Source organism: Saccopteryx bilineata, chromosome 3 (genome assembly GCF_036850765.1).
Source record: "Saccopteryx bilineata isolate mSacBil1 chromosome 3, mSacBil1_pri_phased_curated, whole genome shotgun sequence".
NCBI classification, from domain to species: Eukaryota; Metazoa; Chordata; class Mammalia; order Chiroptera; family Emballonuridae; genus Saccopteryx; species Saccopteryx bilineata.
Window position 1 is genome coordinate 161,944,712 of NC_089492.1, and position 23,517 is coordinate 161,968,228.

Sequence of the window (23,517 nt, forward strand, 5' to 3'; positions counted from 1 at the left end):
TAAAAAAATCAAGACCTAGAGAAGTTATATGACCTACCCTAAATCATTAACTAGTAAGATGTGAAGTATGAATAAAAACCCAGGCTGCTTCTTTTTTATGGTCATGCAATATTCCATTGTGTAAATGTATCACAGCTTTTTTATTCACTCATCTACTGACGGACACTTGGGCTGTTTCCAGATCTGGGCTATTGTAAATAATGCTGCAGTGAACATAAGGGTGCATATATAATATTTTTTCAAATTAGAATTTTGGGATTTTCAGGATATATTCCCAGAAGTGGGATCACTGGGTCATAAGGCAGTTCCATTTTTAATTTTTTGAGGAAACTCCATACTGTTTTTCATAGTGGCTGCACCAGTCTGCATTCCCACCAGCAGTGCACGAGGGTTCCCTTTTCTCCACATCCTCACCAGCACTTGTTGTTTGCTAATTTATTTTTGATAGTTGGTCTGACAGATGTGAGGTGATATCTCATTGTGGTTTTAATATGCATTTCTGCCTGACCTGTGGTGGTGCTGTGGATAAAGTGTCGACCTGGAAATGCTGAGGTTGCCGGTTCGAAACCCTGGGCTTGCCTGGTCAAGGCACATATGGGAGTTGATGCTTCCAGCTCCTCCCCCCCCCCCCTTCTCTCCTGTCTCTCCCTCTCCTCTCTAAAAAATGAATAAATAAAAATTAAAAAAAATTAATATGCATTTCTTTGATGATTATTTAAACCAATGTTAACCTTGATAAAGTCAATTAAAAAAATAACCCAGGTGGCCTGACCTGTGGTGGCGCAGTGGATGGAGCATCAACCTGGAACGCTGAGGTTACTGGTTTGAGGCCCTGGGCTTGCCTGGTCAAGGCATATATGAGAGGAAGGTGTGAGTTGATGTTTCCTGCTCCTCTCACTTCCCATTCCCCACCCCCGCCTATCTCTCTCCTCTCTCTAAAATTAAAAAATAATAATAAAAAAATAAACCATAACCCAGGTTGCCTGCCTCTAAGCCCATGATCTTTTTAAAAATAACTTTTCTTAAGTATTTTTATTTTTATTTTTTTTTTAATTTTTTTTTTTTCATTTTTCTGAAGCTGGAAACAGGGAGAGACAGTCAGACAGACTCCCGCATGCGCCCGACCGGGATCCACCTGGCACGCCCACCATGGGGCGACGCTCTGCCCACCAGGGGGTGATGCTCTGCCCCTCCGGGTGTCGCCATGTTGCGACCAGAGCCACTCTAGTGCCTGAGGCAGAGGCCACAGAGCCATCCCCAGCGCCCGGGCCATCTTTGCTCCAATGGAGCCTTAGCTGCGGGAGGGGAAGAGAGAGACAGAGAGGAAAGTGCGGCGGAGGGGTGGAGAAGCAAATGGGCGCTTCTCCTGTGTGCCCTGGCCGGGAATCGAACCCGGGTCCTCCGCACACTAGGCCGACGCTCTACCGCTGAGCCAACCGGCCAGGGCAAGTATTTTTATTTTTTAAAGATTTTATTTATTGATTTTTAGAAAGAGGAGAGAGAAGGAGAAGGGGGGGAGGAGTAAGAAGCATCAACTTGTAGTAGTTTCTTTTCATATTTGCCCTAACCAGGCAAACCTAGGGTTTCAAACCAGGAAGCTCGGCATTCTAGGTGAACGCTTTATCCACTGCGCCACCACAGATCAGGCCAAATACACATGTTAGCCAGCAATTAGTCATCCAATTTGTGAACTGACCTTATGTGTGAGGCAGTCCAATCATCCTCATTTTATAGATAAGCAAACTGAATTCCTGAAGTAAATTTTACTGGACTAAAATAACCACCCAGCATCATATAGATTGTAGTAATTAAAACAGACTCTATCTAGGCCTGCTGGCTCTAAGACCAGTGCTCGCTCTTATACTGGATGGTCTCTCTGGACATTCGAATGAATTGAAATATCATCTTATTTAAACAACTTTGGGTGTTCTCTCTTTCTCTCTCTCTCTAGTACACCCATGCCTCCCTCCTCCACTTTATTTCACCCAGGTGCATTCTTTCTGCCTTTCTTTTTCCTGAGCTCCAAGGGCCCGTCTACTGCCTTTGTAACTTGTTTCCTGAGCTCATGCAGCCCAGCTGGCTCATTTCTTCCATTGCTCACTTCTACTTCTTTTTTTTTTCTTTTTACAAAGACAGAGAGAGTCAGGAAGAGGGATAGATAGAGACAGACAGACAGAAACAGAGAGAGACGAGAAGCATCAATTATTAGTTTTTTCATTGCGACACCTTAGTTGTTCATTGATTGCTTTCTCATATGTGCCTTGACCGCGGGCCTTCAGCAGAACGAGTAACCCCTTGCTTGAGCCAGTGACCTTGGGTCCAAGCTGGTGAGCTTTTTGCTCAAACCAGATGAGCCCGTGCTCAAGCTGGTGACCTTAGGGTCTCGAACCCGGGTCCTCCGCATCCCAGTCCAACGCTCTATTCCAGTGTTTCCCAACCTTTATTGTGCCATGCCCCACCTTAACCTTTCTAAAATTTTTATGTCCCCCCCTATGTAACATACATAATTTTTAACATTAAAAAATTGATTTGTTCACTTAATAAACATAAATGATAGGTTCTAGGAAGAAATCACTATGAAATTGTTAACAAAACACAGTAAGTAAAATTTCAAAACATATAATGAAAAACAGAAATTTAAATTCCAAATAATTTTAATACAGATTTTTCTATATTAATTTATTATTTTAATTTAGTGTGATCCTTGCGCTTGATGCTTGCTGCACAGAGATTTTATATTAGGTTCCAATTTGGTTAGCTTTAGTCTCAAGTCTCCACGTTGTGTTATATCCAGCCGATTTCTTTTTTTTTACCAGTAAATCATTTACAGCACTAAATCCACATTCAGCTAAAAATGAAGTTGGAAACGGTAGCAATAGTTTTCTTGCACATTTGGTTGAATTTGGGTATTTGATTTCTGTTTCCTCACAAAGCCAAGCCATCGCTCCTTTGATATTAAATAAAGCTTTAACTGACTCATCATTTTGCAATTCTGTGAGTTCTTCTTGATACTGCATATTTGATATATCAGACAAATCCACTAACATTGGTTGCATCATCCATGTTGGGAAATCAATTTGTTTAAAATCAGAAAATCTTTCTTTTAAATCAGCCGATAGAATATTAAAATGATTGACAATAACAAGTAAAGCGGTATCAGTTATTCCACATTTTTGGAGCCAATAAACTGTTTAAAGTTTTTGTTGTTAATATGTTTCTGACATAACTCAATATTGGTAATGAAACCAAATATCTTTGCTTTTGCATCGACAAGAGTTTTATTTGTTTCTTGAAGTTGCTTATTTAATATATTTAGTTTTTCAAAGATATCGGCTAAATAACTCACAAATGCTTTACCATCTATTGTTAACAGATACTTCATTTCAGGTTTGTCGCTTAAAAAATCACTAAGAGTATCACACAGTTCCATAAATCTTTTCAAACAGTTTCCTTTAGATAGCCATCTTAGTATGAAGTAAAGGTCTCACATGGTCTTCATTTTGTTCTTCACAAAATAGCTTGAAAAGACACTCACATTTGACACTAGCTTTAATAGCATTAACACACTTTATTACTGTATGTAATACTTCATTCAGAACAGGCGAGATGTTTTTAGCTACCAAGTTTTCCCTATGAATAACACAATGCACAAGAATCATTTCTGGATTCGCATCTTTCATCAGTTTTAAGCAGCCATTTTTCTTGCCCATCATATTGGGAGCACCATCTGCAGCACAAGATGTTATGTTTTTCATTGGTATATCATTGACATCTAAGTAGTTTTTTAGCTTATTATATATATCTTTGGAGGTAGTGGTGATTTCTAATCTTTTACTGAACAACATTTCTTCAGCAAAATGTCCTTTATCAATATATCTTACGTAAGTTATCAATACTGCCTCACTGTCTCTCAAAGTTGATTCATCCATTTGCAAGGAGAATTTTCTTGTTTTCAGCTTTTCAATAAGTTGTTTTTCAATATCCTCACTCATTTCGTCTATCCTTCTGCTAACAGTATTGTCACTGAGTGGCATAGCTTTTACATCTTTGTCATCTTTTTCAAGAACCGTTTTAAGAAATGCTGATATTGATGCTTTTATTAACTATACGCCTTCAAGATGGGAGGGGGAGCCTACATGGTGCCAGAGGATAAGCATCTGTGAATGGCCCATTTAAAGAAAGAAAGAAAGAAAGAGAAAGGAAATGCTTGGCTCCAGCCCCCCTTACCCCCCCCCCCCACACACACACCTGGCTAGGTGTTATTTTCTTCCTTACAGGTGCGGGGGAAGGGAGGGAATTCAAGTTTTCTTTTTACTTCTATTCGAAACCTAGCACAAAAATCTTTTTATTTACAATACAATGTTGTTGTCTATCCTGAGTTGGTGCAAATCACACACAACTATAAAAATCATATTTACAAAATCTCTGTTTGCTTAGTCCAAATTATAAAATGCCCTTTAAGCTTTCTAGTAAAGAAAATTTTCTACACAGTATGTCTCTGCAAGCCAGAAAACTCCCTCATTTCTCTCTACAGAAAGGAGAGAGCAAAAAACCCTGACTTTTTCCTAAAATATTAATATTAATTTTTCAATTCTTTGGTACCTTACCACAATCTAAGATGATGGCAGAGTAGATGGATGATACATCTACCTCATCCCAGGAACAAACTGGAGTTACAACTAAATTTAAGAACAATCATCCTGCCTGACTGGGCGGTGGAGCAGTAGGATAGAGCGTCGGACTGGGATGCGGAAGACCCAGGTTCAAGACCCCAAAGTCGCCAGCTTGAGCGCGGGCTCATCTGGTTTGAGCAAAAGCTCACCAGCTTGAGCCCAAGGTCGCTGGCTCTAGCAAGGGGTTACTTGATCTGCTGAAGGCCCATGGTCAAAGCACATATGAGAAAGCAATCAATGAACAACTAAGGTGTCGCAACAAAAAAATGATGATTGATGCTTCTCATTGATAGATACATGAATTACAACTGCCCTTTTGCTGTTCCACTTGGCTGCCTGACCCCACCCTTAATTACCGGAAAATTACCCCTGAAATAAAGGAATTCCAGGAAGCTGGTCAATCACCCCAAAGAGAAGTATTCCAGAAAACCAAACATACCAGCACACCCTTGCTCGAGGCTATCCTCAACCCTATAAAGTTTTACCTCCATCAGTTTTGGGGGCCCTTCTTTTGGAGAAGTGCCCCAACAGGTCTTTCTCCTCTAATAAAGCCTGCACACCTTGAGTTTGAGTGCCATCTCATTCTTACACTCACCTCTCTCCATTCCTGTCTGTCTGTCCCTATCTATCCCTCTCTCTGACTCTCTCTCTGTCTCTGTTAAAAAAAAAAAGACTAAATGAAGAGAAGTCTTAAAACTAAAGATTCACAGAAGCACCATCAAGACTGGCAGGGAGGATGAAGATGTGCAAAGGAACATTTCTGTTCGCACCTACTGTGGCTAAGGGTCTGAAGGCCTACCCCAGCTGTAGGGGGAATTCCCTCTGAGAAGGAAGGAGCCTAAACTCTAAGCTGGGCTCCCTAGTCCAGAGCACCAGAGCCAGGAAAAGGCACCAACATAGCATTCAGCTGCAAAAAAGAGTGAGGTTTCTGTCTGCCAGAAAGAGATGGGAGTCTGAAGAGATTCAGGCACCCTAAGGGGCCGATGCAAAAATCTTGTTTGCAGCCACTTACCCTGAGCTCTGGAGGAGGGCTGAGCAGACTAGAGTCGTGTGAAGGAAGTCTACAGTTTGTGGCTCTGGGGAGAGACACAGGGGACAGCTACCAAAACCCCTGTGCTGAGTCATTCTCCCATACTGCAGTCACCATCATTCTCAGGTGGATCGTTCCCCCTCATGCGGCATCAGCCTAAGGAAAGAAATTTGCCCCACCCTGCAGAGATTAGGCTCTGCTGAGGAGTCAGCTGCCTTGGTCAGGGAGCAGCTGAATAAAATACCTAGGAATAAATTTTTGAATAAAATACCTAGGAATAAATTTTACCAAGGATGTAAAAGACCTGTACTTTTTTTTTTTTGTATTTTTCTGAAGCTGGAAACGGGGAAAGACAGTCAGACAGACTCCCGCATGCGCCCGACCGGGATCCACCCGGCACGCCCACCAGGGGTGACGCTCTGCCTTCCAGGGGGCGATGCTCTGCCCCTCCGGGGCTACGCTCTGCTGCGACCAGAGCCACTCCAGCGCCTTGGGCAGAGGCCAAGGAGCCATCCCCAGCGCCCGGGCCATCTTTGCTCCAATGGAGCCTTGGCTGCAGGAGGGGAAGAGAGAGAGAGAGAGGAAGGAGGGGGTGGGGGGTGGAGAAGCAAATGGGCGCTTCTCCTATGTGCCCTGGCCGGGAATCAAACCCGGGTCCCCCATACGCCAGGCCGACGCTCTACCGCTGAGCCAACCGGCCAGGGCAAGACCTGTACTTTAAAAATTATAAGAAAGACATTGAATAACCAACAAGTGGAAGCATATACCACGTTCATGGATAAGAATAATTAACATCATTAAAATGTCAATATTACCCAAAGCAATCTATAGATTCACCACAATTTCTATAAAGATACAATGGTGTATTTTACAGAACTAGAACAAATATTCCAAAAATTTAAATGAAACCACAAAAGACCCTGAATATCCACAGCAATCCTGAGAAAGAAGAAAAAAGTTGGAGGAATCACAGTACCTGATATCAAAGTATACTACAAGGTCATAGTAATTGAAACAGCATGGTACTGGCATAAAAACAGACATATAGATTAGTGGAACAGAACAGAGAGCCCAGAAATCAATCCATACTTTTATGTTCAATTAATGTTTGACAAAGGAGGCAAGAAGATACAATGGGATAAAGACAGTTTATTCAATAAGTGATGTTGGGAAAACTGAACAGATACATGGAAAAAAAAATAGAACTAGACCACCTTCTTAAACCATATACAAGAATGAACTCCAAATAGATTAAATACTTAAATATTAGACATAAAACTATAAAAATCCTAGAAGAAAACACAGTTAGTAAAATCTCTGACATTTCTTATAGCAGTATGTTTTCAGTTGTATCTCCTTGGGCAAGGGAAAGGAGGGAAAGATAAACAAGTGGGACTACATCAAACCAAAATGTTTTTACATAGCAGAGGAAACCATCAACAAAATGAAAGGACAACTCCACTGAATATGAATGGGAGAATATATTTGCTGATAAAGCTGATAAGGGGTTAATTTTTAGAGTTTATAAAGAACTTATAAAACTCAACATCAAAAAAACCAAACAACCCAATTAAAAAGTTTGAAATGATCATATGGTTTTTCTCCTTCTTTTTGTTTATGTGATGAATCACATTGATTGATTTACGAATATTGTACCAGCCTTGCCTCCCCAGAATAAATCCCATTTGATCATGGTGTATGATTTTTTCCATATATTGTTGGATCCGGTTTGCTAATATTTTGTTGAGGATTTTAGCATCTATATTCATCAGAGATATTGACCTATAATTTTCTTTCTTTGTGTTGTCTTTGCCTGGTTTTGGAATCAGAATTTTGCTCACCTCATAAAAGGTGCTTGGAAGTCTTCCTTCCTCTTGAATTTTTTGAAATAGTTTGAGAAGGATAGGAGTTAGTTCTTCTTTGAATATTTGGTAGAATTCAGTTGTGAAGCCATCAGGCCCCAGACTTTTCTTTGTTGGGAGTTTTTTGATAACTATTTTGATCTCATTTGGTGTAATTGGTCTGTTTAGGTTTTCTGATTCTTCCAGATTGATTTTTGGAAGATTGTATGTTTCAAGGAATTTGTCCATTTCATCTAGGTTGTCTAGTTTTTTGGCATACAGTTCTTCATAGTATTTTCTTACAATATTTTGTATTTCTATTGTGTCAGTTGTTATTTCTCCACTCTCATTTCTAATTTTATTTATTTGAGTCCTCTCTCTCTTTTTCTTGGTGATTCTAGTTAAAGGTTCATCAATCTTGTTTACCTTTTCAAAGAACCAGCTCCTAGTTTCATTGATCCTCTGTATTGTTTCTTTAGCCTCTATGTCATTTATTTCTGCTCTGATCTTTATTATTTCCTTCCTTCTCCTACATTTGGGCTTTACTTGCTGTTCTTTTTCTAGTTCTTTTAGATGCAGGGTTAGGTTGTTTATTTGAGCTTTTTCTAGCTTCTTAAAGTATGCCTGTGCTATGAACTTCCCTCTCAGTACTGCTTTTGCTGTGTCCCATAAATTTTGAGTTGTTGTATGCTCATTGTCTTTTGTTTCTAGGAATTTTTTTATTTCTTCTTTGATCTCATTCTTAATCCATTCGTTATTTAACAACGTGCTATTTAGTTTCCATCTGTTTGAGAATTTTTGAGCTTTTCTGTTGTGGTTCATTTCTAGTTTCATGCCGTTGTGATTGGAGAAAGTGCTTGATATGATTTCAATCTTCTTAAATTTGTTGAGAGCACTTTTGTGCCCTAACATGTGGTCTATCCTAGAGAATGTATACATTGAAAAGAATGTATATTCTGCTGCTTTAGGGTGAAAGGTTCTGAAGACATCTATTAAATCAAGTTGATGTGTCCAATAAGTCTGCTGTTTCTTTGTTAATTTTCTTTCTTGAGGATCTATCTAGTGATGTTAGTGGGGTATTGAAATCCCCTACTATTATAGTATTGCTGTTGATCTCACCCTTTAAATCCATCAAAGTCTGCTTTATATATTTGGGTGCTCCTATATTAGGTGCATAGATATTTATAATAGTTATATCTTCCTGTTGAATTACTCCCTTTATCATTATGTAGTGGCCTTCTTTATCTCTTACTATATCCTTTGTTTTAAAGTCCAATTTGTCTGATATAAGTATTGCTACCCCAGCTTTTTTTTCATTTCCATTTGCATGAAAGGTTTTTTCCATCCTTTTATTTTCAATTTATGTGTATCTTTTGTTTAGAGTGTGTCTCTTGTAGACAGCATATGTACGGGTCCTGTTTTCTTATCCACACAGCTACCCTATGTCTTTTGATTGGGTCATTTAATCCATTTACATTTAAGGTTATTATTGATATGTAGTTGTTTATTGCCATTTTATTCTTTAAAGCTGTATTCCTTTTTTGCTATATTTTTTCCCACTTTGATCTGTTTACAACAGGCCCCTTAACATTTCCTGCAGCATTGGTTTGGTTGTAATGAATTCCTTGAGTTGTTTTTTGTCTGGGAAGCTTTTTATTTCTTCTTCGATTTTAAATGATAGCCGTGCTGGATAAAGTAGTCTTGATTGTAGGTTCTTGTTCTGCATTACTTTGAATATTTCTTGCCATTCCCTTCTGGCCTCAAGTGTTTCTGTTGAGAAGTTGCAAGTCATCCTTATGGGGGCTCCTTTTTAGGTGATAGCTTTTTTTCTCTTGCAGCTTTTAATATTTTCTCTTTATCACTTAGCTTTGGTATTTTAATTATGATGTGTCTTGGTGTAGGTTTCTTTGGGTTTCTCTTTAATGGAGTCCTCTGTGCTTCTTGAGCTTGTGAGAGTTTCTCCTGCATTAATTTAGGAAAGTTTTCAGCTATGATATGATTGAACAAAGTCTCTATCCCTTGTTCTTTCTCTTCTTCTTCAGGAACCCCTATGATTTGGATGTTATTTTTCTTCATGTTGTCACAGAGCTCTTTTAGAGTTTCCTCAGACTTTTTGAGTCTCTTTTCTCTTTTCTTCTCTGCTTTCATGCCTTCATTTCAGTTGTCCTCCCACTCGCTGATTCGGTCCTTAGCTCTATCTATCCTGTTTTTAATTCCTTCCATTGTGGTCTTTATTTCTGATATTGTATTTGTCATCTCCGACTGATTCTTTTTTATACTTGCTATTTCTTTATTTAGGTGTTCATAATGACCATCCATTGTTGTTCTAAGATCCCTAAGCATCCTTACAATCATTATTTTGAACTCCGCATCTGGAAGTTTGATTATTTCCATATCACTCAGTTCATCTTCTGAAGGTTTCATTTGGATTGCACTTTTTTGCCTTCTCATTGTCTGTGTTTTATTTGTAGAGTTGGTTGAGTCTGGGCTTTGTGTTGTCTGCCTCCAGTTTTCAGTTGTGTTATTTCTAAGTCTTCTTGGGTTGGTATCAGCTATTATTTGTAATCCACTTTTGGATTTGGGTAGCTTTGAAGTCTTGATTTATTTGTTTTCTTAACAGGTGATAGTCTTGTTTACTGATTTCAGCAGGGGGCTTCCTTGAAACTGTATCCAGGAGTGCAGTGGGTGTAACCTGAGACTCTGAAGACCTCTTCCACCAGCTAATCTCTCTTGGGGCAGGGTGTTTTCTCATCTTCAGTAGGGGGAGGTGTATCTCAGATCTCCATGGAGACCTGAGTTACTGCCTCTCCTTCCCACTTCTTGTTTTCAGCTGTGTCTTGTTGCACTGATTGGAGCTGGAGAGATGTCTGTGGGGAAGGATTAGTCCCTCCCTCAGCTATGGCCACCTCCAGCACGGATGAGTCAGCTTTTTTAAGATTATTTCCTGCATTCCTTAGCCCCTCACAGTCTGTCCCTCTCTCTTTCCTTTCCACTTGGGAGATAAGCTGGTCTTTTCAACACACCTTGCTCCCTGGTCACCAGGCAAGTGACTGTGAGCAGTATTTTCTGCTCTTTTCCCTGGGGTTAGATCCTCTCTGGGCTCTCAGCCTCACCTCCCACTCCGTTCCTGTAAGTAGGGGAGATTCAGGCACTCCCTACCAGGTTTGTTGTTGCTTCTTCTTTGCTCCTTGGTTTTTGAGAGCTGTTCTTGTAGTCCCGAGTTGGTTTTTCATGCTGATTTTTCCTAAATTGATTTGTATTCCAGTTTGGTGGTGAAAGCTGGTTGTCTGTGTGTCCGCCTACTCCACTGCCATCTTCAGGTCCTACCCAAGACATTTTTATTAGGAAGCATATTCATCCATTCATCCTGGGAGACATTCTGGAGAGGAGCCATGCAAATGTGTTCAATAGAATTATACATACTACCATATACTCACTAAATGTACCTGGCTTCCTCTCTTTATGGCAAGAGATTTGGGTTTGGAATTGTCAAGTAGAATTGAAAGGAAACCAAAGCATATAAATCTCATAATACATTCTTCATGTGAGTTATAAGAATGTTTATGACTATGCTCTGCATTAAATTCTAGAATATTTATATTAAATTCTAGAATTAAAATTACTAAAGCACAGAAGCTTTTCTACTTATGTGAGGGAAAGGATCTACCTAGTTGTCAAATGGGCACCCACAAGAGATAAGGACAACATCACAGAAAAGCTGATGACCACGTGGCGGAAATGCAGAAGAGATTCGAATAATAACAAGGATGGTAAGACCTTCCAACCCATCCCACTCTAAGAGCCTGTGACTCCACAGAACAGGGTTTTTTTCATATGCTTACGTATACTTGAGGAGAGTGTTACCTCTTTTGAGCTATCTTTTCCTTCCATTGCTTTCCTGCTACTGTATTCCTATGTGAAAGAAAAAAAAAATGACCAAGAAGGCAACACTAGTACTTTGCTAACTTTCCACACAGTTGACTCTTTCTCCGTTATCTTAATTGGCTATATCTTAGGTTACTTAGTTCCCCAGGTAAGGAGCCTAACTGGTGACCCACAGGTCCTCCCAGATACCTAGCTGCCTCTAGTATATGTCCATGTGATACTTAGGTATGTTTAAAAGCACATTTCTCCTTTCCTCCAAAAGATGCCCCCTTGCCAGCTGCTCTAATTTTTAAGTCATAGAATAGGTCCCCACTGTCATTTTTTTCTTTTGGTGCCTCATGTATACCTTCCATGGCATTTCTCCCCATCTGTCATGATCTACCCATGTGTTGACTTGTTTTGTGGCTGTTTCCATTGCTACCCTACAAGCTCCAACATGACACTAGCCAAGTTATGGTACTAATCACTTTATATACAGCTCTCAGCACAAAGCTTTTCACATAGTAGGCATGCCATAAATGTTCACTTGGATAAGTGAATGAATAAACAAATGTGCATACCTCCAAAAATGGGGGGGGGCAATGCTCCCAGCATACAAATAGTAAAATAAAAACCACAAATGTGTGATAAATTGTTAACAGTGTGGCAGATAAAAGACCGAGTACTCGTGGATGTGATCACCCATGATTATTCCTCAATCACTGTATGCTTAATACTAATTGAAACACATTATTGGATCAGCTTACTTCCATGTCTTTTCACGGATTTCCATGCCAAATGTGTCTGGCAGACATACTGGAGCCAAAGATTGCTTGAACAAATCCACTAGGTGGGCTGCAACTTTAAAAACAGACACATTTAACTTTATAGCAACACACACAAGCAGTACCCATCCCATACCTGTTCACTCATTTGAGATCCTTTCTTAGAGCCTATCTTTAATCAAGTGTTCACTAGAATTTCCATGATCAGGCTGTAATATGACAGTAAACTGTCACACAGTGTCCTACTAGAGAGCACAATGTGAAATGCAGTGACATCACTGGGAGAATCAACATTTACCTCACTGAATTTCTTTGTATCTGAAGCACCAAAACTTTAAAAACTTACCTGTTTTATTGAACAAAAAACTTTTTAAACTATGGATCTAAATCAAAGGATATGACTATAATATGATTTTTTAGTTACTTGGGAAGTGACTCTCAGAGTTTATTCCACAGATCATGGTCTTGGTGGGATGTTACAGGAGATTGAAAAAAGAAAAAAGGTTTCATGGTTATATGAGCTTGGGAAACACCAATTTATACAAGACTAAATATGTTGCCTTGCTGTTGGACTTCTTTGCTTCATCCATAGTTAATGTATATTGTGGCCCTCTAAGGAAATAAGGCAATATGCAGCGTTATCCAAACTTATTTTTATCATAAAACTTATTTTTGGTGGCACTGTCTCAAAAACTAGTGTTTTAGGAAATACTGTGGGAGCCTTGATTTAGGATTACCACGAATGATATATTGTCAGGCAACTGCACACAGGCGGGACCCTTCCTGACTCCTGCATCTGTTTGTTAGTTTGTATGTTTGAAAAATATGGTTCAGTTGTCCTTTGCTTTTGAGCAGCCTACCCATTTACCTCTCTGTAGACTGTTCCTTGTGCCAGAGGTTACAAATTCAAATGTGACAAGGTAGGCTTACCAGATAAAGTATAGGGCATCTAGATTTTAATATAAGTGGCTTCCCAGATCAAAGAATGACAACAGAGTGTTAAGGACAGAAAGACACTGGGGTTGTGATGGATTATTTTGTTCATGGTCATTCTAAAGGGGCAGTTGCTAATCATCTTTAGCCACATCACTGTGTCAAGAAAACTGTCATAGAAATGACAAGAAAAGAAAAAATCAGATACGCAAAAACAACTGTGCAAGCTGACATTGTAGGGAGCCTATGGCTGTCAGTTCCTGACCTTTGTCATGTGGCCAAATAGAAAAGAAAACCCCAAACCACCAAGTTCTGTTGCTTGTCTGCTATGAACTATGAAACCTTATAACCCATTTTGTTGGAGCTGTACATATTCCAAAATAAATATGCTTTGAATGATGATGTTTCCAAGAGTAGACTGGCTGAGGCACAGACAGTGTAAAACAGGGCGAGGTTTTGGTGATAACTGTGTAGTTACTCAAAAGTTCTGTGTCTGTGTGTCTGTGTGTGTCTGTATGTGTGTGTCTGTGTGTATCTATGTGTGTGTCTGTGTATGTCTGTATGTGTGTGTCTCTGTGTATGTCTGTGTGTCTGTATGTGTGTGTCTGTGTCTATGTGTCTGTGTGGGTCTCTGTTTGTCTGTGTCTGTGTGTCTGTATGTGTGTGTCTGTGTGGGTCTCTGTGTGTTTGTATGTGTCTGTGTGTCTCTGTGTATGTGTGTGTGTCTGTATGTATGTGTCTGTGTGTGTGTCTTTGTGTGTGTCTGTGTGTCTGTATGTGTGTGCTTGTGTATGTGTGTCTATGTGGGTCAACACAGAAGCCCAATGTTAGCTGTTTTTATATTCAAAAGATGAAAGTTAAAGATGAATTAGAGGCAATCCAAGTTTTCAAGAATCTCACAATTTAGGCAGAAAAACACAACATGAATAATTACAACACAACAAGGCCAATACAACAACAGAAATATGTACACAGTATTTTGCTATCAGATGGAAGAATGACTGAGAAGTGTATTTAAGATTGTTCCTTTGAAATCTGTAAGTATTTTGCAGAAAAATAACAAATGTACTTACTTTCCATAGAATGACTTTTTGTAGTTTCTTCCATTTTAGGAAAAGACTGAAATAAAAATAAGATTCTTTAATGATGATTATATTAGACACAAAATTCACTGTATTTACAAGCATTCTTTATGTGATAACTTGATCTCTTATGAAAATTATTATAAAATGAATTATTTTTAATGCCAATACAAATCTTATTTGATTTTATAGTCATTCTTTTCATATAACAAATTTAGAAAGTCAATTTTTCTGAAGAGAATTAAAACCTTTTATTTAAGAGTCTTCAGAGTTACTTATGATTTAAGGAAGAACTTAAAAAGCATTTAGAAAATTCAATATAGAAGGAATCAGATTTCCACAGAAATAAGAAATTACAAGGAGGGATAAAATGCTTCACAGAGGTGGCAGAAATAGCTCTTGCTTATAACACTTTGTCTTGGAGCGCCTGGAATTAACACAATGGTAAAGACACTGGTATGAGAAATGTTCATCTCACCATCACTAGCTTCAGGAGATCCGCAGCATTGCCTCTCTCCTCCTTAGTTCTGGAATCTTTAACTGTCATGTCCTGTAGCTCATCTTCTTTCTTTAGGATATGGTTGATATAATCCTTAATCAACAGAATAAAATAGAGCAATAAAAACCAGAAATAAGGTAGAGAGAGACACCAAACTAATCAACAACATCAACTGGGATTATCACAAAAAGATTAAGAATATAGAAGAGTTCACAAGGTTCAGCAACCACAGTTACTGGCAAGCAATTTGGAAAGTCTTCAGTGTGTTGTTAGTAAACTAGCCCTGGCTGGCTGGCTCAGCGGTAGAGCATTGGCCCAGTGTGTGGAAGTACTGGGTTTGATTCCCAATCAGGGCACACAGAAGAAGTGACCACCTGCTTCTCTACCTCTCCCCCATCTCTTTCTCTTTCTCTCTCTCTTCTCCTCTTGCAGCCATGGCTCAGATGGTTCGAGCAAAGTTGGCCCCAGGCACTGAAAATGGCTCCATAGCTTCAGCCTCAGGTGTTAAAATAGCTCAGTTATTGAGCAACAGAGCTGCAGCCCAGCTGGGCAGAGTATTGCCTGGTAGGGGCTTGCTGTGAGGACCCTGATCAGGGTGCATATGGGAGCCTGTCTCTGCAGGAGCCTGTCTCTGCCTCCCTACTTCTCACTTAATAAAAAAAATGTTAATAAGCAAAGACCTGAAAAATTCCAAAGCAAAGCTTTAAGGGCCATTGGATATTAGAACTGCCTGAGGATTTCAGAGAGGCCCGGTTTCTATCTCTGTGCTCTAGTCTCCTCATCAATAAAATTGACAGTATTGGGCTAGATGATTTCTAGAGTCCATCCTAGGAATAGCCTTTATGATCTATCTATGACTGTTTGTTGCTTTGTCCATACCTTTGCTTCCACGAGAAATATACTTTACTTTTTCTATAAATATTTGAACTATTTCCACAAATAACAATCCCCTGCTCTATGCCAGGTGCTGGGTAGATAACCATCATCAAACCACATATGATCCCTGTTTTGAAGGAGTGAACAAACTAGACAGACAGTATGATGTTATAGATGCAGTAATACAATTAACTAAATATTTACAAATTCTTAGGCCATTTCCAGAAACAAACTGTAATTTTCTTTTATGGACAAGTTTCAGGTTAATACACAGTTCTACTTTTCTCCCGAGGTCACTAGGTTAGTTTTCCATATAATGAGAAAGGAGGACTCTATATAACAATCTTATATAAAAGTTACTTATCTTCTCAATGTTTTCAGGTTCTCAATATTCCTTTACCTTGTGAGAATCATTTAGCATTTTCTAACTCTCAACTTCTTACCCACTGGAAGATTAAAACTTATGTTTTGCCTTAAATAAATATTGGTAGAATTACCTAATTCAGGTTGCTTGGGAAACCAAAAGGAATGACTGTCCTGTTCCTGATTCTTTTGGGTCAGGCTACCTGAAATTTCCTTACCTTCAGGGACATCTGGAGCTTCAGTTTCACCTCATTTTTTATGACCTTGTGTTGGATGAACTGGCGTATCTGCAGCACATTGGGGCTCTTGAGCACAGGGGCTGGGGTACTAGCCATCTGTTTGGCCCCAATGTTAAGGCCTTTCCAAATCCGAGTGCCAAACGGAGGTCCTGGAGTTTTTTTCTGTTAACAAATCAAAGCAAAACAATCATCCAAGAAATCAGATTTTTTTTAAACTGAGTCCTTATTATGTTGACACTATGCTAGAAACCACTTGTTAGGGAATACAATGGTGAAAAAAATAAATGGCCTGCTCTGTGGTAGCACAGTGGATAAAGCGTCGACCTGGTATGCTAGGGTCACTGGTTCAAAACCCTGGGCTTGCCCAGTCAAGGCACATGCAAGAAATATGAGAAGCAACTGAGTTGATGCTTCTTACTCCTCCTGCCCCCCAACTTTCTCTCTCTTTTACCTAAAAAAAAAGTTGACTGGTGGTGGCACAGTGGATAGAATGTAAACCTGGGTGCTGAGGTACCAAGTTCAAAACCCTGAGGTTACCGCTTGCGCACAGGCTCACTAATTTGAGCATGGGGTTGCTGGCTTGAATGTAGAATCATTAACATGATCCCATGGTCACTGGCTTGAGCAAGAGGTCACTCGCTCTGCTGTAGCCCCCTGATCAAGGCATGTATGAGAAGCAATCAATGAACAACTAAAGTGCTGCAACTATAAGCTGATGCTTCTCACGCTCTCTCCCTTCCTGTCTCTCTTTAGTTAAAAAAAAAAAAGTGACCTCTGTTATCAAAACATTTTGCAAATGTAACAAAATTGGCAACACAACTGGGCAAGCTTTCCTCTTTGGATTTGTTACTGAGAATCTGGATATTTTAAAATCCTGTTGTGTCAGAGGTGCTGACAGCAAGTGAATCTCGTCGCCTTTGGGGACTGTGGCTGTGCCCCTCAAAGTGAATTGGGAGGTTCTACACTCTTGGTGAAAAAAAAGAAAAGAAAAAAAATCCTGTTGTGTGATGTCTCCCTGGATGGCATTAGGGGGGTGCTAAGCAGTACTGTGCCATGGCAATGCAGCTGCAGCCTAGCTTATGCCAAATGCATGTGACTATTCTTTAATACCCATAAGTAAACTAAGACATTGGGAATTGAATGGTCTTCTGGTTCCATGTATATTTCGACCTAAAAAGATTGTTTGAGAGAGAAATCATTCATAAATCTGAGTCATCTTTGAGCTCACTCTAATTAATCATGGCTCCAGAGTCTTCCTAGGATCTCTTGAGCAGAAATGTCTGCTTTAGAGTGGATGCATATCTCTGTGTTATCCTCTCTGTTTTCAGGAGCAGTGTGGTTTGATTCTCTGTGTCCTACAGGGTGTCTAATGTGCTTCCTTTCCAATTGCTTTTCAATGTCCAATGCCTGGTCAATGATGACCACTCAGAGTCCTGCTGAGTCGGGCTATTCCCACTGGGCATGGTCATAGCTATAGCAGTTGCAGAGAGAGAGACTGAACTTCATTAATTTCAGGTGTGGCATGTTACTTGTCATAATGCAGTAGTTTCAACTTGGATACATTACCTTAATGAGCCATTTGGTGTGGCCTTTTCATATTTAGATAAGAAAGTAGAGATCCAGTGTGACTTGTCCCATATCCCGCATTAATAATTGGTAGAGTTAGGACTAGAATTCAGACCATCTTCATTCACCATGTTGATTATAGTCACCAAATTAATATATAGGGTTAGAAGTTCTTTGCTATCTTAAGTGTTCACTATTTGTGTCCCCGCTGTCACGAAATTGTGCAGGAAAGCAAAAATCATCATAACTCAAAACATTTTCCTTCTCACTTAACACCAGTATCTCTCTCTGAGCATATCAATGCCTTCATTGAATTAATAATTTAACACCTGATAATACGCTGGACAAACTATAGATTGCTTACAAAGAGAAATGGCAAATCTTGCAAGATTTGGGACTTCATGATTCTCACTCAAGATATTTTCTTTCATTCTTCAAAAAAACCCAAAAACTTCTGGTGGGGCTTCTCTAATGTGACCTAATTACAATGTTTATTTTTTAACATAGTTGCAAATCCTTGTGTATAACCCTTTACATTATTCTTATGAACTCAATTTTTAAATTAACAAGTTAAGAAAAAATAAATAAAGAGTGAAAGATCTAAAGTTGTGTGTTAAAACTAACAAATAAGGGCCCTGGCTGGTTGGCTCAGCGGTAGAGCATCGGCCTGGCGTGCGGGGGACCCGGGTTCGATTCCCGGCCAGGGCGCATAGGAGAAGCACTCATTTGCTTCTCCATCCCCCATCCCCCTCCTTCCTCTCTGTCTCTCTCTTCCCCTCCCGAAGCCAAGGCTCCATTGGAGCAAAGATGCCCCGGGCGCTGGGGATGGCTCCTTGGCCTCTGCCCCAGGCGCTAGAGTGGCTCTGGTCGGGCAGAGCGACGCCCCCTGGTGGGCAGAGATTCGCCCCTGGTGGGCGTGCCGGGTGGATCCCAGTCGGGCGCATGCGGGAGTCTGTCTGACTCTCTCCGTTTCCAGCTTCAGAAAAATAAATAAAAAACAAACAAACAAACAAAAAAACTAACAAATAAGGACCAAGAAAAGAAGATTTCTGTATCGCATAATATCAGGAATTCCATGGGTTACTCAGAATGGACATTTTTATATCATAAGATGTTCAAGCCTGTAATGTTGGATAAAAGAAATAAAACAGATTGGCTTGTCAGGTGTATCTAAAATTTACAATGTTAAAGTCTTCAAATACAAGATTCCTTAAGCCCACTCACAGTTTATATAAGAATGAAAATATGTAAATATATAAATATATGACAGAAGATCTGAGACCATGGTTCATTAATGGATGAATATAAAAATATGGTGACTTTTCAGCAAGAAAATTTATACCTCTACTGGGGGAAATGTCTCCCATGCTCTTGACTGCAGATTAGAAGAAACAATAGTTTCTAATTCTTTCTTCATGAGCCATGGTGAAGCTTCTCGAAAAGGGCGAAGAACAGTGATGCTGAGTGCACCTGGTTCAGAGAGAGTTATCAGAGGGTCATTTCTCTATCAAAAACACTGACATTTTTCAATGAGTAGTCACTAAATTCAACAAACTCTTTTTGATAAGCAAGACCTAGCAATTGTGCTTAAAGGTCTTAATGTCTTTTAGACACTGTAACCCCTAAAGACTGGATTTAGATCACCTGGAAGTACTCATTAACATCTCCTTGTTCTTCAAAAACCTCATCCTGCCCATTCCATCACTAAACATTTCTTGAGTTCATCCACTTCTTCCTTCTCCATGATCCCGCCCTTAGCTCACTTGCCTCAGAGAGATTCTATCTGGATTGCAGCAAGGGCTAGATTTTTTGCCTATACCTACTCTGCACGTGAACCTCCCTCAGCAGTCAGGGTGACTGACTACATTAAACCATCATTTAAACTCTTCTTTGACTTCCCATTGCTCACAGGGGAAAACTGAGTTTTGAACGTTCTCTCACCTCTGCCTCAACTTGCACCTTTCTCCCTTCTGTACCTCAGGTACTATGCCCCCCCTCCCCCCATCGTCCGCCAACCTTCTCCAGTGTTCTATGCTTCCTGCTTTGTGTTCTCTCTTCCAAGAAAGCTCTCCCTCGGATCCTAGTGAACTCCTATCATCCACCAGCTCTTGGTTCTATTGTCTTCAGGGAAGCCTTCTACACTACGTTAGGTTCCTCTGTTAGATGCTCTCATAGGACCATATTCCTTTCCTTCATAGGCTTTATCTCAATTTATAACATACTATTACTTGTGTGACTATATAATTAATGCCTATCTCTCTCATTAAACTTAAAAATATTTTTTCCCATTGATTTGAGACAGTGAGAGAAGGGGAGAGAGAGTGAAAGAGAAGAAAGGGAGGGAGGGGGAAGGGAGAGAGACAGAGAAGCATCAACTCTTGGTTTCACTTAGTTCCATTTAATTGTGTGTTGGGGACCAAAAAATCAACAGGATTTTTAGAGTTTGGATTTCTGGGAGACAGAGGTGTGGGGAACTGGCTTAAACTGACAGTCTGCCCAACCCCCACCTTGCTTTCAAAAGGCTGGGCCCTTCCCCACACCTCTGTGTTAGCTGTGATGCTCCTCCTGCCACCCAAGTTCGCTGGAAAGACTGGCTTCTTTGTGTATGTTTATGTATTGGTGGGGGGGTTTTGCACTTGGTAGTACTCTTGAGTTGCCTTGTAAACTGTAATCAGAAAAGTCATTGATTTGCTAATGTCCCACTTTGCCCTGTAAATAAAGGAAGATGCGGGTTTTGGGCTGCAGCCTGCAGCCTGCAGCCATGTTTTCTGCTAGGGCGGTGTTTTTCTGCCAGCAGTAATTGCAGAGCTCTCCCGACCCCATCTTTTATTCTTTAATTCTTTAAGTGTATTTTTCTTAATTCTGCACCGTTTTTGCTCGGGACCTGAATATACTAGTCGCGGCTGGCTTGCGACAGTTGTGTACTCATTGATTGCTTCTCAAAAGTGCCCTGACAGGGGTCGAACCCACAACCTCTGGCGCACTTCATTGATGCTTTGGCCAAGATCCCATTAAATTTTTAGCTCTATAAAAGCAGGGTCTTTACACTATTAGATCACCATTGTGCCCCTAAGACTGAGCCAGTGTGTTCGGCACATAGTTGGTTATCAAGTAGATGTTAGTTAAATGCAATTTAACTATTCTCTTACAGTCCCACACATGCACTATACAGCCAGTCAGAGTACCCCGCTCTTCATAGTCACAGACAGAGAGTAAGGGTTATTACATCACGCACGTGTGCACTGATACACTAAGAGATGGACGTGCACAGAGATTCTGGCATATTTATAAATGAGCACAAAATACATCCATACACACATAAACTTAGACCTAGCACACTAGTTTGGTACACAGATAATATGCAAGTTTATATCTATGTATAAATACACATATTGGTTCTTACTTAATGCAGTATGTGTCTCTAATCTTTAGTCACACATGAATTTCTTTGAAATTGATATAAATACTAAAAATGCCCAATGACCACATCATATCTTGTATTTCAGGTTGGCTTTCTAACTCACACAACAAATGTACTTTCTCTTTCAAATTCATTAAGGCAACACCTTCAAAATGACAAAAATGAACTTACAAGAAGTATCTCACTTTTCTTTGTTTTTTCCAACCAAGATTAAACAAACACATAAACAGGAACCCACGTAAATACCTAACATACTTAAACACAGATGCAAATCTGCTTATAGGTAGGGGAGTGACTCAGCCACAGTTTACATAGGTTGATGCTCAGATGGAGCTTAGTATGAACACAAGTGACTGTATAACTAGGTAGATACGGCCAGGTGGAAAGTAGAATTGAAAAGTGAGCAAAAGGAAAAAGTAGGGAGGACCCGGGTGTGGACTGGATGAATATGATGAGAGCAGGTGAAGGACACAGTGAGCTCCAGACAGGCTGGGTCCCCTACCAGGCTGCTCCTGGACTGGCTCTTGAAGAACTACAGTGGTTGATTCTCCGTATGCCAAGGACAGGTATTCTTCTATGCCACTGTCTCGAAGAAGCTCCATTCCTGAACCATCAGCATAGATAACAAAAAACCTATTTGAAGAGATAAATATCTAATAACTTGAAGTATTCTGTTAAAATGCTCCTTGAACTTGGAATTAAAAAGTCCTGGTATTATTTTTATCATATTACCTGGGGATATGTTTATCATAAATTTGCAGATGGTTCCTCTGAAGGTGAGCAGATGATAAACTATCATAGCCTTCAGGTCCTGCATTTAAATCACCTTCCCAATTGTTTTCAGGTAGCATAGTTGATACGCTACCATCAGCCATGACCTAGGGGACAAAGTACATACATAAGCAACTAAAATAGAAAAAATGTCAGAATACTTACATTTCTGCTGATCCCATTTGAGAAAGAAGGTGATTTTTGGTCTTCTCAGAAAATCATGGATATTTATTTATTTGTAAGATATTGCTAAGGTAGATTGCATAAAAGTGAAAACCTAGTAGTACATCTCTACCAGCAAACCATACCTAGATTATTGAAAACAAACTGGAGGAAAACCCAGAATGCCCTGAGGAAGTGACTAGGATGGGAGGAGCTCCAACCTGATCTTCTGGGGATTCATTCAGGAACTGGGAATGTAAACAGGGAGGAAAGGCTGCTCATATAATAGTTGTCTTGAAATATTGGAGAAGTGATAGCATGGAAGAGGTTTACATTCTGAAATTCCAAGCGCAGAATGGAACTCATGGGTAGACTACAGAAAAACAGATTTAGTATCAGTGTGAAAGAAATGGCCATTTTTACTGTCCAGACATAGCATGGGTTTCTCCAGGAAACAGTGCAGTCCAGGCTGAAAGACCACCACTGAGAATGGCCAAGAAGAGAAGCATCAAAGCCCAGAAGAATGCTTGGCCTAAATGACCTATGTTTCAACCTAGAGGATTTGGGCTTTCAAGTTCAATTTCAATTCATTATAAATTGAAATTGGTTAGTAGCTTGAACTTGTGCTGTGCAGAGCCCCATTTACTTAGCACAGAAGAAAGAAGCCAAGTCAGGGCTGGCCCACCATCAAGACAAGGTTGGGGACTCTTAACAATAACTCCACCACCCACTAGCCCACAAACAAAACTCCACTGTTGAGTGAGGAGTGAATAAAAAAAGATAAATGCCTAAGGAAGGGTTAAAAAACCTTTTCTTTTTCAAGGGCCACATAGTAAATGTTCTAGGGCAGCAGTTCTCAACCTGTGGGTCGCGACCCCGGTGGGAGTCGAACGACCAAAACATAGGGGTCGCCTAAAGCCATCGGAAATACATATTTTATTTAAAAATGTATTGTATAATAAATATGTATTTTCTGATGGCTTTAGGCAGTCCCTGTGTTTTGGTCATTCGACCCCGCTGGGGTCGCGACCCACAGGTTGAGAACCGCTGTTCTAGGATTTGTGGGCCACACAGTCTCTGCTGTAACTACTCAACTCTGCCATTACATGCAAGTGCCCACGGACAGTATGTAAACAAGTGAGCACAACTGTGTTCCAATGTAATAATACTGAACTTGGAAAATCTTGTCATTCTTATGTCATGAAATATTCTTCCTCTTTTGATTATTTCCAACCATTTAAAAGTGTAAAAACCATTTTTAGCACATACGCTCATATAAACAAGTGGTTTGCTAAGGCCTGGACTAAAGGTAAGAGGGTGTTGAGGTTTAGAAGGACAGAGAAGCAAAAGAAAGGCTCTACCCCACATAGCAAAGCACTTTTCTGGGCCTCCCTCCCGCATCTTCATCCCCA

General features: G+C 40.0%; 1 protein-coding gene and 2 non-coding genes across 3 annotated transcripts in view; 1 reads left to right on the forward strand and 2 right to left on the reverse strand.

Moving 5' to 3' along the window:
- The window catches only part of SPAG17 (sperm associated antigen 17), a 301,342-nt gene that overhangs the window by 23,425 nt on the left and 254,400 nt on the right, over positions 1 to 23,517 (reverse strand). The window contains exons 33-40 of the mRNA XM_066268112.1: positions 21,905 to 22,050; positions 21,675 to 21,805; positions 19,094 to 19,221; positions 16,165 to 16,347; positions 14,687 to 14,800; positions 14,200 to 14,245; positions 12,176 to 12,269; positions 11,409 to 11,456 (exon numbers count right to left, since the gene is read on the reverse strand). Coding sequence (XP_066124209.1) covers positions 11,409 to 11,456; positions 12,176 to 12,269; positions 14,200 to 14,245; positions 14,687 to 14,800; positions 16,165 to 16,347; positions 19,094 to 19,221; positions 21,675 to 21,805; positions 21,905 to 22,050 — 890 coding nt within the window. The remainder of the gene's footprint in view (positions 1 to 11,408; positions 11,457 to 12,175; positions 12,270 to 14,199; positions 14,246 to 14,686; positions 14,801 to 16,164; positions 16,348 to 19,093; positions 19,222 to 21,674; positions 21,806 to 21,904; positions 22,051 to 23,517) is intronic.
- TRNAT-AGU (transfer RNA threonine (anticodon AGU)) lies at positions 1,372 to 1,447 on the reverse strand. Its single transcript has one exon. It is a non-coding gene; the product is annotated as a tRNA-Thr (tRNA).
- LOC136332823 (small nucleolar RNA SNORA68) lies at positions 17,022 to 17,152 on the forward strand. The gene has a single exon (XR_010730955.1). It is a non-coding gene; the product is annotated as a small nucleolar RNA SNORA68 (small nucleolar RNA).